At 39.2% G+C, this 14,622-nt stretch overlaps 1 protein-coding gene across 2 annotated transcripts; it reads left to right on the top strand.

Annotated features, from left to right (window-relative positions):
• The first annotated feature begins 1,450 nt into the window (after positions 1-1,450).
• LOC121996228 lies at positions 1,451-8,244 on the top strand. 2 transcript variants are annotated; one of them, XM_042550119.1, is made up of 4 exons: positions 1,451-1,773; positions 2,711-3,068; positions 3,625-4,822; positions 5,361-8,244. In XM_042550119.1, exons 2-4 carry the CDS (start codon positions 2,914-2,916, stop codon positions 7,983-7,985), a joined length of 3,978 nt encoding a protein of 1,325 aa, XP_042406053.1. In that variant the 5' UTR covers positions 1,451-1,773; positions 2,711-2,913; the 3' UTR covers positions 7,986-8,244. The 2 variants fall into 2 exon arrangements, with proteins under 2 accessions (XP_042406053.1, XP_042406054.1); XM_042550120.1 differs by having other exon boundaries at positions 1,452-1,811.
• Positions 8,245-14,622: the final 6,378 nt, after the last annotated feature.

Here is a 14,622-nt window from a genome sequence, read left to right as displayed (position 1 = left end):
GCGCCGCGGAGGCCGATCCAATTTTGTCAGTGTGCGACGCATCAGTGGGGACCACCGCAATTGAAAATCCGTCCCCACCACCACAACGCGGCAGACGTGAACGGCTCTCCCATCTCCATTTGCCGATTTACTTCCTATAAAAATAATTTTTTAAAAGTGAAGGGTTAAATTCATTAAAAAAAAAATGAAGGGATATTGGAATGATTTTTTAAATGTTGAAAAAAATATATATGGAATTTAAGTAATAATAATAATAATAATAATAATAATAGAAATAAGGAGATAATTGTTACAAAATTGAAAGATTTAAATATTTAGAATTATTTTTATAAAACGATCGAAGTTGAATGGAGGAGAACGTGTAAAGTACCTCTTAAACTTAAAGGTAAGTTTTATAAAATCGTAGTTAGACTTGCTATGTTATATGAAGTTGAATGTTTGGTTATGACTCGAGCACATGAGTAGAAGATGAGAGTTGCAGAGATGAGGATGCTAAAGTAGATGTGTGGACATACGAAGATGTACAAAATAAGAAATGAGAGGATTAGAGAGAAAGTCAAAGTTGTATCTATTGAGAAAAATTCCGAGAGACATATTTAAGATGGTATAAACATGTACTTAGACGAACAATAAATGGTCCCATTAGGGATGTGAAATTATGATAAATATACATATCAAACGAGAAAGAACAAAACCAAAAAAGACTTAGTTAACAATAATAAAATAAGATAAAATTTATTTAAATATAAATGATGATATATTAAGAGATAGAACTCAATGACATAAAAGTATTCATATAGTTGACCCCACCTAGTGGGATAAGGCTTGATTGTTGTGGTTAGAAGAGAAACGAAAAAGGAAAATTGTAGTTTTGTCTTGGGAATTTATTAATTTTTCATTTTAACCCCTAATATCTTATAAAAAAAAATTTCATTTTAACCCTAATATCTTATAAAAAATTTTCATTTTTGAATTATTGATGAAGTTGGAGTATTATGTTAGAGTATCCACACTAATATTCCTATCAGAAATACATAATTTAGGATAAAAAATTATTTTATTAAATTTAGATATTCATTTTCCATACACCATATATTCATTTTCCTATTTCTTTGAAAATGAAATCCATTTCTAAATTTAAAAAAATACTATTTATAAATATATAATTTAGAAAATGAATAATATTTCTAATGCAAAAATTTTTAACTATCCTATCTAAAATTTAAAACAAAATCTTTAAATAGAATATCTAACATGGGCACTCGAGAATTTACATACGTGAAATTATACTTTTGATTGAGGGTTCAAACTTAAAATTTTTATATTACGAGGGGGACTTGATGTATTTGTCCAATAATGCTGCTGCCAAATACAGTGAAGCTGTAAAGCTATGCGATAAATAAACACGGTAACATTCTGTTTTAATACCAGCAAGAGAGACAGGTACAGGCTTAGTACAGCTCCTTCAAAACACCCTCTCTTTACTTTTTGTCCCTTTTCTTCTCTCTCTCTCAGTTGCTGTTGAGCTACAGAGGTCTGCTTCTATTGGGGAACCTGATGCCATGGATGTGGGTGGATGGTGCTTTCTCATTTTCTTCTTCTCGCTAGTCTCTTCTATCCATTAATTGTGAGCTGTGAAGTGAAAGGGGGAAAAGCAAGGCTTTCCCTTCTTCGTCACTTCTCTCCAAGTTTCAGGATTTTTTTCCTCTCTCTCTAGACCCAATTTGGCCACCACAAGCAGCAATTATTGGGAAAGCCTGTAACCTTGATAAGGTATGAATCAATTGACGGTGGGAAGTTTGTTTTTTGAGGTAGTTTTCTTCTTTCTCATAGGGATTTCATTTCGATGTCTTTTTTCTTTTTAAAAAAATCAGTATGAAGCCATGCCCTTTCTGGATCTGCCATGTTCGCGTTCTGTTTTATTCTCCCTTTTTCTTGGATCTTCGATTTATGTCGAGTTCCTTGTTCCATCATTTCGGAAGAGAGAAGAAATTCGAGGGATGGCTTTTCTTCATCTCTACTCTCGGCGAAGAGGTCTAATGGGATTTCTTATCCTTTTTATGTTGTCCTTTCTTTCAACAATTTCTCCTTTTGCCTCTGTTGTTGTGCTTCCTTCTGTGATCCATAAAGAATCTTCGCGAGATCTTCGAGATTTTATGGTCTCCGTTTTTTTTTACATCTCTTTACTGCTACGTATTGATCTTCCTTGGGAACTATACAAGAGTAATTTTTGGATGAAGTTTCTCTTGAGTTGAAGACGTTTTTGCTCTCTCCTGAGTGGTTTGTGGTGGTGATGGTGGTGGTGGTGTTCCACCTTTTTGACCTGAACATGTTTCCTGCCCATGTTTCTCTACTTATCATTTCATGTGATTCGTGTTTGACAAAAATTTATTTTTTTCTCCCTTTCCCTTCCTCCCTTGTTCTCTTCCTGATATAACTGTGCTAGCCCAGGTTGGTACCTGAGTATGCTCACTTCTGCCACATAAAATGACACCTGAGCAGGCTCATCTCTCACTTGACTTTTTTTATCTCACTACCATTTGGGAGATTATGAGGTCTTGATTCAACCTGATCTAACTTGATTGGTTTAATGAAAACCCTTGAATATATCCAGTCTTATGTGCACATGAAATAATGGTCTTGAAGTAATCTCCAAGTTATATTTCTGGATGATCTCATACCTTTGACTTCTGTTCCTATGATTTTGCAGGCACAATAATCAGGTCATGAGAGGAGAAAAGGGTGGTTGGATTTTTGGGTTTTGATGTTCGCTTTGTCTTCTTGAGGGGTTTTGGGAGCCAAGTCCTTTGTTATGTTGGAGGCTAAGCATAAAAGAAAGCCTAATAGAACCAAAACTTTTGGAGCAGTACAACTGCTGGAACATTTAGAGATAATTGAGAGGACCTTCTTCAGATGTTATTATCTAGTAGAAACTCTCCAGATACAAGATGTTCCTCCAAACTTCCAGAAGTAAGGACTGATGAAAGGGGTTCGTCTGGAATCCTAGCCTCCCAAGAGGAATTAGATCCACCAATCCTTGGAGAGAGAACTCCCAATTTCTCTATAAGGTAAAAGTTCTTCATCTGGAGTTATTTTCAGATAGGTCATATACCCCTCTTTCTACAGGGATTCCCCTTTTGCTCCTCAATCATATAGCATATGAAATCTTTTCAAAATCGGTTGTATATGAAATCTTTTCTGTTTTCATTTTTTGTAGTTTGCTCAATTTCCTGAAGGTTTATCAATTATCAACTACAAATATCAGATTATTCTTTGTGTGTTAATTTCCTCTTGAATGAATTTTAAACAGTGCAATGATAAATTTGAGTTTTTTAAAATCAAGTTCTAATCTTCATCTACGATATTGTTTCGTTATAGACATAGAACAACTAGAAGTTATAAACTCTGCCTCTTTCCTTGATTAGAAAGAATCTAACTTTCGCAATTAGTATGAGATATATTTGGAACAAATACAGCCAAAAAGGTCATCTCATAAGCAGGTCTTCTTTGCTTTGCTTCTATCTTTTCTTGGAATCATGGAGTTGAAGAATTTTTAGTTACTTAGTTCTGTAGACTTGTAATTTTATACGTAAGCTTATTTCATTTTTGTTTTTTGTTCCTTAGAGATTATGTCTTTGCATCACGTTGCAAAGGGATTGAAGCTTCTTGGCCGTTTTCTCAACAGTTCTTGAAGTTTTGTTTGAAGCATGGTATTAAAGAGTTGTTGCCACCTTTTGAACCTCCTGATGTACTGAGAGCTGACAGTCTCAGAAAGTTGGAAGTATTAACTCAGCCTACTGCTGGTTCAGAAGCTGAACAAGTTTCTTCAGACTTGGATCTTCTTACAACTGGTAATCACTCCAATGAAGATCCTTCTAGTGTGCCAAACATATCGGGATTAACCTCAAAGGAGCCTGTTTTAGTTCAATCCATCCATCCATCACTGGAGGATACAAATTCTACTTCTAACCATGTCTTATCTGTGAATGAGTTGAGCCATAGTGATGTTGGAATTGGCTCAGCTTCTGGAACTTCTCGACAAACTGAAGAAATTTTAAGTCCGATTGGTAATCCTCTTTCTGTATCTCTAGTCAGATCTACTACAACACAGTCACAGTGTGAGGTCACTGATCTTAGCTATACTCTTGACAAACCTCGTGAACCTTCCGCTAAAAGAGACAGGCAGATAGTGAAATTGGTTTCAGTCTCAGAGACTAGACAAACAGAAGGCACTGTAAAAGATTCTAGAGTGATACCGCATCCTATGGCTTCAAAGGTCTGCCCTGTCTGTAAAACATTCTCTTTCACTTCGAATACCACTCTGAATGCTCACATAGACCAATGTCTCTCGATGGAGTCTAACTCTAAGGGCACACAGAGTAATGTTTCAATATATAAAGTCAAGCCAAAAAAGAAGAGGTTGATGGTGGATGTCTATGCAAGTTCTAGCTGCTGCACTCTTGAAGACCTTGATAAGAGGAATGGTACAAACTGGAGTTCTGAATTGGCATTACTGAATTCTCCAACTAGTGGTGTGGATGGGCTGACCAAAAGACAAGATGTTTTACCAATTCATTCTGAGTATGATAGGACTGAACCAGTGTATGTTGATTCAGATGGTGTAAAGCTTAGGATTTTGTCCAAGTTAAGCGAACAAGAAATATCACATGAAACGTTTGAGCTCAGGAAACATGCAAAAGAATCGAAGGCAAGGGAAGCTCTATCAATTAGCAAGAAAAAGCATTTTGCATCAAAACATTTGAAATATATGAAATTGAAAGCACAAAATGAGAATGGTCTCTCATCTAACATGAAGTCACAGGTAAAGGATTCACTCAGCAACAAATTTCAGTACTTTTTGCTTGAATATATGTTAGTGAACATGGATACTATCTTGGATAATGAATCTTTTCTGTGATGGACAAAATGCTTTCCATGATTAAGTATAGATCAATCATAGTCTCAAGGACACCAATACAATATAATGGCACTCAAAGTATTCACTTCTATCAGCTTCTTAATATTGCTCAAGTTATTCTTTCGTTAAATTCCCTTGGTGTTGTAAGTAATTGATCAGTTTCTGTCCTTTTATACTGGACTTCTTTAACCAAGATGTTGAACTTTCTTGATTGATTTTGATCCATAAGTTCGGTTGATTTTGAGAATCAGTCTTGAGAATTTGGTAATATGCAGACTTATGGCTCTAAGCATAGATTGTTGCTTTTAGAGCAACCCACTTTTTGATTCAAGCAAAAACACTCTAAGCTTATCTCACATCAGATGTTGCATGCACAATATTTTTCCCTTTCTTTATGCTTCTGATGACAATCTTTATAACATTTTCTATATTGCGATAACAGATCCATTCTACAGATAAATTGGATTGTAACACACAGAATCATCAGAAGAATGATAGATCTCTGACATGCACATCAGAGCCAGAACAGAGAGACAAGACCATTTTGTTTGCAACAGTGAAGCAGTGGGCATGCGCCAAGCGCTCACAGGTCCGGAAAAGGTTAAGCATAGAAGACAAGTGTGATACCTCGAAGGACATGCTACCTTCTAGTAACATGAATGTCCAACCAGATTCAGGCAACTCTCCTGATGCGAAGGCACAGACCAAGAGATTATCTAGTTCATATGAAGAGCTGATTGGTTCTCCAAAGACAAAGAGAGTTAATTTCCTATATAATGTTGCCCGTAGCATGGATCAAGGGAAGCACGGGTCTATGGAACTGCCTCAGCCAAACTCCAAATCGTCTTCAGAAAATTTGATCACAACTAATAGTCTTGTTTTGAAATTATCAAGATCATCAGGGAGCTTTACATGTTCATCAGTGTTGAAATTAAAAGAGAAGGATGCAGGCACTCGAGACAGGCTCAATAGTGCTTCTAATAGGAAAACAGTAATGTTGAAAGCTGAAGCTTTGAAGAATAATGACACAGTTAAGAGGCGACTTTGTTTAGAAGGAAGCAAAGATGGAGAAATTGAGAAACAATCCATCTTTAAAAAGTTACGTAAGAACAGTACTGTCTCAAGGACTATTCAGGAAGGAGAACTTCCACCATTGAACAATGCAAGTTCATCTAGTCCTACATGTTATGGTGCTCTTCCCAGAATAGATGGAAGCGAAACAATAGGATCTAACCAATGTTCTACACCGAGGAATATTACAGCATTTGGAGGAGCTATGAATGATGTGACATCTCAATATTCGACCATAATGGAACACCAGGAAAACAGCAATTCAACAAATCTGAGCTCACAAACTCAATTCCATGGAACCGAAACTGAAACTTTAGGCATGCAAATCGAAATATCTGACTCCAGATATTATGGGACCAGATCTTCCATGGAGAAAACTAATCCCAATCCTATTTCTCATGATAGAGTAATCTCAGAAAAGGTTGCACCATCTCTTGGCACACAATTAGATTCTTGTCAATCTGAAGAACATGCACAACCAATATATGCAACTGAAACCTGCACAGAACAGTTTCAACATCAAGAGAAGTTTCATGCTGATAGTAATTCTTATGAGAATGGAGATCAGCAGATTAAATTGACAGAGGTTAAACAAAGAGCATATTCTCACATGATGCAGCCAGAGGAAGAGCCAGCTGATGATACTCTTTCTCTTCATGAGTCTAGTGGTTGTTTGACTTGTCACAATGATGTACCAGAAAGAAGCTCATCAACAAGTTCTATTAGAATTACAGCAAGTCATTCCAAGAATGTATCAACTGACAGGGAACCGTCTGGATCTCCCATTTCCACTGCATCAACCATCTCTCTACCATCTCCATCAGATTTAAAATTTCAAGGTGCTGAAAAGTCATCTGGATCTGCTAGTGCCAATGATAACCCAAATCCAGCAATTCCTTCTGCAGAAAGTATTGAAGTAGCTCAGGAGGGAAATTTAGATAATAGGGAGCAAGAAACTAAGGAGATCGTGCCAGATAAAAAACTTCATCAATGTCAGGATGATAAGTGCTTATGCGGCTCGTGCAGAGAGAGAATTAATAAAGTTTCTGAATCGTTCAGACAAAGTGGTACCGTCAAGACTACCTTGCCAAAGTGGGTATCAAACTTGCCCATTCGACCGAGGAATTCATCCTCCTTTGATCTCTACCAGAATCATAATATGACAGACAATTCAGAAACTGGAGCACATAGTAAATCAACTTTGCTGAAGAGTTCACTGGATTTGCCAGTCAAGTTTCCTATTCGTGGCAATACATGTTCACCCAGGCCATCACTGCAATCACAGAATCATTCTGTTTCCAGTCCTATGCTAAGGTTGATGGGTAAAAACTTACTGGTCCAGAACCATGAAGGAAATGAACAAAGTCAGCCTGCATTGAATTACAGTCAACAGGTAAATCTTTCTCATCCTGAATATGCTTTGAACAGCAATCACATGAAGCAGGGCAACTTTCAGTATCAGCATAATCAGCTTGTTGCTGGGCCTCCTCGAGCTTTTGGCCGAACTGCACCGCCTCTAGTTGATCACCAGATTCCGCTGAATTTACCTCGAAGGCCAAGTGGTGGTGGCTTTACGGGTGTTCCACTGCAATCTGGTTGTACAGCTAAACTTGATCAACAGATTCAGCAATTGCAACCACGCAAAGATCCTCGTTTATCTTGTCAAATAATGGATCAGTTGATTGTGATTGATGACCCTCGGCATGAGAATGGTGCAAGAGGATTCCTAACAAATTCAGCAAGCAATTTGGCATTTACAAATTCAAGTCATAGCTCTCTGCCTCATACTTCACTCTTCTACTATCCATTACAAAACCAAACGGTCGATTATATTAGACCCTTGCTCCCTAATCTCTACTCGAGTGCCAATTTCAGTTTTATGAATCAAAATATCAGCTCAGAGAACCAGGGTCCTTTCGTGCCAAACCCCAGTTTATTCCAGTCCCTCCCGGGTCAAAGAGCACCTGTTATGTACTACTCAAGGAACCTGCATTGATCATAGTCAAAGACCCTTATGTAAGTTATTTGACAGATGAACATTAGCATCAAGAAAATGATATTCTGATTAGAAGAACTAGCAGGTGAAAAGTTTTACAGTTTCTGTTTTTAGTTCCATGTTCTGATACTCATGCCCTAAGGATTAGAAGTCGCGAAGTAGAGTTGATACCCTGCTAGTTTAGCTGAAATTGGATAAAACTTCACTTTGGGTAATATGAATCTCTTTTAAGGCGAATAGTTAGTATTTATTAGTTATTCATCTGGTTGGTCATTTGGCTGCAGTATATCAATTTTCTTTTTCTCTTAGATATGAACTTTGTGAAGATTAAGTTGTTATTTTCCTGCTTTGGTTTTGGTTTGAGGAATTTTTGGAAGGAAATAGAACATTTGAATGTAGTCATTGGTCAGGTAGAGAGATGCTTGAAATTACTTTTTTAAAAACAAATATAACAATTCTTTTTTAACAAACAATGAACTTGAAACCCACAACTAGTTCGTCTCCTCTCTTTGATCTGCCTCCGGCGGCGGCTGGTTTAGATCGAACGTCAACGGTAGATGAGTCGCTGCCAGCGACGGCTTTGGGACAGCGGATTCTCTCAGCAGCTTCAGAGCATCCACAACAATCCACTCCTTCTCAGACGACATTGACACCTTCGCCGCCGCCGCCGCCGCCGCCTCCGCCGCTGCCTCCGCCTCCGCCACTGCCGCCGCCTCTGCCGCCTCCGCCGCCGCCATTAATGGACTAATCCCAATGGCTCCGTCGCTAATACAAATTCCACTCTTGCTCTTAGAAAAGAAGCTCATGCGGCGTCGGCGGTGTTCGTGCTTACGAGGAGGAGCAGCAGCGTTGGTCGAAGTGTTGCAGCCTCCGCCCTCCGTGTCAACCTTCGTCTCCTTCTTAATCATGCTCCTCTCAGGTATTCTCGTGCTCTGTGACCTCTTGTGGTCGACCGTCAGGATGAGGACATCGATGCTGATGATGACAGGCTGACGACTTCCGCCACCGGCCGCTGGCGCCTTTGTCTTGGACGGTTTTGGGTGGGAATTGGGATTGGTGCCGCGGTAGTTCCTCTTCGGGTGGGTTCGTAGGTGTCCGTGCATGGCTTTAGTCGAAGAGAACTGTTGGATCGAAAAGAATTTAGATATCTCCACAATGACATGATATTGTCCACTTTGGGCCTAAGCCCTCATGGTTTTGCTCTTGGGCTCTACCCAAAAGGCCTCATGTCAATGGAGATATCTTTTCTCTTATAAACTCATGATCTTTCCCATGTGTTTCCAATATGGGACTATGTTTGCAACCTTGCAACCCCAACAATCCCCCCCTCAAACAAAGGACCATAGGCTTCCCACGTCCGATCCTCGACCCACCAGGTCTTCCTACCCCTCGGTCTACCCGACCTACTAGGACTTCCTGCCCCTCGGTCCACCCGACCTACCAGGATTTTCCTCCTGCCTAGCTTCACTCACTAGGACTTCCCAATTGCCTAGCTTCACTCACTAGGTCTTTCACCTGGCTTCACTCACCAGGATTTTCCTCCTGCCTAGCTTCACTCACTAGGACTTCCCAGTCAAGTATCCGGTCATCCTTGACCTACTTGATTCTTCTTCAATCAACCTTGCATTGTCAAACATCGAAACCCAAACCAAGACTCAAGCTTGGTCAACCAGGTCAACCTTGACCTGAGGGATGTTGCACCAACAATCTCCCCCTTTTTGATGTTTGACAATACCAACACTATCACTTACAATACCACATGTAAGTTAGGCTAATCCCATAGCCTAAACCTTCTTCATGCCACTAGGTAATGAATACATAAGTTAAGCCCTTCATTTTCCCCCTAAGAGGGCAAACTCCCTCTAGGTAATGAAAGCCTAACTTACTCCCTTTCATTCTCCCCCTATTGGCACACATCAAACCATGCCCCATTTTTGGGCACATATCAACAAATTCACTCGTTGAAAACTCTCCCCCTGAAGAGTTGCTCATCGTTGTTCACAACTTCACTCGTTGTGATCAACACGATAATGAAGGTCCCATACCCTTCATTAACCTTAACCCTACATTCTCCCCCAATGTAGGCAAATGCCCATCCTTGAGCATTATCCACTTGAAGCCACTTGAACAATGAGGATATCCACTCCCCATTAAAGTTCAAACGCTCAACCTTGAGCATGTTCTTAACGGAAGGTTGACCACCTTCCAAGGTTCATGAAAAATAATTTTCATGTCTTTAAAGAGTCCCTTCCCCTAAAGACATGGTGGTAACTTCTGTCATTGCACCAACAATGACTTGAAATCCCTAAAACTTTAGGAAACCCAATTTTAGAAGTTTTGAGGTTCAAATATTCAAAATTTGAAACAAACCTCAACCTAAACTTCAACTTAGCCTTCCTTAACCAATCCATCCTTGTTTTTCACACGAAAACACCCTTTTTATGTATACAAATGTATTTTAAGGGGTTAGGAATGGTTACCTAGACTAAAATAGGTTCAATATGCTGAAAATAAGCTTTCCCAGTCAAAATCAGCATCTTCGATCGATTGGAGTTGGGTTCCAATCGATTCAACCTATCTGAATCGATCCACTGATCGATTCAGGATGTGTGGATCGATCGGCTGATCGATCCAGCGAGCTTCTGCTTGCGAGAATTGCCTTATGAATCGATCCACGGATCGATTCAGGCACTCCAATCGATCCATGGATCGATTGGAGCTCTGATAGTTGCTGAATTTCAAATTCAGCCAACTTCAGAAACCCCTAGAAAATTCTACAAAAATCTAAAAATCATGAAATTTCGTGTAGACATTATTTAGGGCATACTTTATCATGGAAAAATAGTTTTCTATGAAAATACATCATATTTTCAAATATTGACACAAACTTGAGAACTTGCAAAAATTTTAGTGTTTTCTTCAAGTTTGTGTCTAACTATTCAATGGTGATTACTATCAAAAGATAGCCTTCACCAAGGTTTTCCAAAATTATTTTTAAAAACATTTTCAAAACCAATATCCCACCATGTTCCTTGGGCTTAATGCACATGACTTGTACATTAGCTTTCCCAATGATGGGAAAACACATAACTATGTGTTTTGATGAACTTAACACTCAAAGAATGCACTAAATCAACATCTTGAGTTTTGTTCATCTTCCTAACATCTCACTTGTATCTAATGTGCACTAAAACACATACAAGTCACCTTATGACCCTTGTGAGATGTGAGATTTTGGTTTTGCCCTATTCTAGGGATCATGCATATCTATCTAGGCATTTTAGAGATATTAGACATCCACCTAGGATGTCACTTGTTAATAAGTGTTGTTAAATGTCATTTGTCCTTAATTACAAGGAATTTAAACTTAATGCATGATTATGTTATGACATACATCAAAAGGAAATAATTTTCAAAAGAAAATATCCTATAACTACATGATGTATGAATGTCATGACATGATATTTTTGGATTTTTCATAATAAAACATGAATGCAAAAATAGACATGATGTCATGGAATATGATGGGCAAATAATCATGGCAAGGTTTAGCATAAATAAAATATACCTAGATTACCTATCTAAGTATCCTTAACCACTTAGCTAACTCAAAACATACAACTTGTGTTTAACTTAAAACGTTAAACCTAGATTGCCCTAAATGCTTCAAAGAAATGTCAAAGCCTAAATTGACATTTATATTTCTCTTGATTTGTTTATGCCACTTAAAAATTAACCATATCCTCAAATGTTGGCATATTCCATTTTCCCACAAGAGTAGCACATAAATCAAGGCCCGGAGTGCCTTAAATTTCTAAGAGAATACCAAAATCCCAACTTGGTATTTCTCTAGGTTTTCCCAATTTATGCCCTTTTAAGATAAAATCAAAATTTTCACCATTAGGCACATTTTACTCTTTCAAGGAGTAAAAAATAATTCCATTTTATTTTCAAAGGTTAACAAAAACCTTGAAAATGCTCCTTGAGTGTCAATTTCCTCAAAGTTGGGTAAACTACCCTTCTAATCGGAGTTGACACTCTCTAACCCATCTATGGGGTAGAGAAGATGCTCCTAGGAACCCAACACCTATTGGTGCTCCTTGGATGCTCTAGGTATTCACTAGGGATAACTTCCCTAGATACCTTCTTAGTGACCTTGTTTGGCTTCTTAGAAGTCTTGGTCACTTTTTCTAGGTCAACTCTAGGGATTGCTTCCCTTGTAACCTTCTTTGTGACTTTCTTAGACTTCTTAGAAGTCTTAGTCACATTTGTTGCAAAAATACTCTTAGGGATAACTTCCCTTGTATTTTTGGCTTGACCACTAGACCTAGGGTTGGTTCCATAACTATATGGAACCATATGGTAAGAGATTACATCCTTCTTAGCCTTTGGTTTGTATCCCAAACCCCTATGGCCATTAGATGACCTTTGTGCTCCTAGACCTAGACTATGCTCATTTTGCCCTTTTAGGATATTTTCCATCCTTTTTAGGGTCTTTTTCATTTTATCAAGCCTTGACCTCAAGCCTTGATTTTCTATCATTAAGTCCTTAGTTTTTGGTTTTCCATTAAATTTATGAGCATTTTTATTTCTAGGCTTGTAGCTAAAGTCCTTAGTGTGATTGCCTAGATTTTTATCTACATTCCTAGCCTTAGGTGTAGTAGTTTTAGCATGAAAGGCTATATGTTTTTCCTTAATGCTATCATGCTTCCTATTTTCATGGTAAATAGCATTAAAATGATATAAATTAGAACTATCATGCTTTTTACCATAATTTAAAGGAGTAGGCTCAATGAAAGTTACATTTCTTTTTACCTTGGAGGCTCCCCCATGACTTGAGCTTCCTCCATGAGCCTTGACCATCTTCTTCCCATTAGGGCATTGACTTCGGTAATGCCCCTTTTGATTGCAAGAGAAACACACAATGTGCTCCTTGCTCTTCTTTGTTCCGGGGATGGTCTCCTTGGGCTTCTCCTTGCCCTTAGGTGCCACTTGGCCCTTCTTCTTGGCCAATTTAGGGCACTTACTCTTGTAGTGCCCATGTTCCCTACATTCAAAGCATATAATATGATTTTTATTATTAATTGAAACATTTTTACCTTTGCTTGTAAGGGTGACATCTTTTCCTCCATTTGATATGAATGTAGAGGCTTCCTCTTGATCCGAAATCGATTTCCCTCCAATTGATTCATCTTGACTTGTGGAGGTGGAAGCTTCTTCATCCTCTTCTTCTCTTGACCCGGATATGGAGAATTCTCCTTCTTCTTGATCCGGTGTCACCAAGAGTTGCTCCCCCTCAATCCTAGAGGTGGAGGCTTCATCATCTTGAATATGAAATAAGGAGTATGCTCCCTCCTTGTTCCCTTCGATGCATTCCCTTGAGGATGAAGCTTCTTCTTGGACTTCTTCTTCGGAGGTTGAGCATCTCTCAACCTTGGAGTCCTCCTCTTGGTCTTGCTCCAAAGAGTCACCCTCTTTGGATACTTCTTGCTCTTGTACAGTGGAGGGGATCTCTTCATGAAGCTTGGCCAATTTACTCCATAATTCCTTTGCATCTTCAAATTCTCCAATTTTGCAAAGGATGGTGCTTGGCAATAAATTGACCAAAAGCTTGGTCACTTTGTCATTGGCCTCGCACCTTTGGACTTGCTCTTGGCTCCACTTGCTCGTCTTGAGAACTTTGCCCTTTGAGTTTGTTGGAGTCTTGAAGCCTTCCATAAGAGCAAACAATTGCTCTATCTCCATCATAAGAAAATTTTCGATTCTTGATTTCCAAGAATCGAAGCTCGTGGAAGTGTATGGAGGAGCCACCCTCGTGTCGAATCCGAGCCCATCCAGGAATTCCATTGTAGAAGTTGAGCTTTTGAATTTCTTTGACTTTGACAATTTTGTTTCAACTTCTTCACCCTCTAGCTCTTCTTGTTATACTTGACCCTTCCGGTGATGATTCCGGTGAAGAGCGGCCTCGCTCTGATACCACTTGTTGGGACCGAAAAGTAGCTAGAGGGGGGGTGAATAGCTCGTCGCGTTCGCTCGGTGCTCGGCGGTGCTTGATCCTTCAAAGATGTGCAGCGGAAATACAAAGAAACAATCACACAACGCTAACACGGTTGGTTTACTTGGTATCCACCTCACAAGAGGTGACTAATCCAAGGATCCACACCAACACACACACCCTCCACTATGAATAACACTCCTTTATGGTAACTACCAAAGGCGGAGAAGCCCTACAACCCTCTCAATACAAGAAGAAGAAAGGGAAATACAAGATAAGCAAAAGCTTACAAGATGTGCAATAAAAACCTTAACCCTAACTTCTTCCTCTTGCAATAGATCCGCCTCTTGACTTGGAGAACTTCAAGATCTAGTGATCTCGAGCTTGGAGAGGCGTGGAGGAGTGGTGAAAATCGAGTTGAATCGGTGAAGTTACGAATCGCGCCATATAACGATGCCAATCGATTGGATTGCTCCCATCGATCGGGAGGCTGGATCGATCCACGGATCGATCGGCTATTCTGTGCCACATCTGGATCGATCCACCGATCGATCCGCGTAGCACAGCGTCCCAATCGATCCATCGATCGATTGGGACCTCGATCGATCCACGGATCGATCCGAGTTTCGCGCGGACTCACCG

This window comes from Zingiber officinale, chromosome 6A, assembly GCF_018446385.1.
Source record: "Zingiber officinale cultivar Zhangliang chromosome 6A, Zo_v1.1, whole genome shotgun sequence".
Taxonomy (NCBI): domain Eukaryota; kingdom Viridiplantae; phylum Streptophyta; class Magnoliopsida; order Zingiberales; family Zingiberaceae; genus Zingiber; species Zingiber officinale.
This window is presented reverse-complemented; position numbering and strand designations above follow the sequence as displayed.

Excerpts from the sequence above, each read along its gene's own strand:
- LOC121996228 (XM_042550119.1), top strand. The coding sequence starts at position 2,914 with ATGTTATTATCTAGTAGAAACTCTCCAGATACAAGATGTTCCTCCAAA. Across the intron at positions 3,069-3,624 it reads ACTCCCAATTTCTCTATAAG|AGATTATGTCTTTGCATCAC; the intron begins GTAAAAGTTCTT and ends TTTGTTCCTTAG. Across the intron at positions 4,823-5,360 it reads CATCTAACATGAAGTCACAG|ATCCATTCTACAGATAAATT; the intron begins GTAAAGGATTCA and ends TTGCGATAACAG.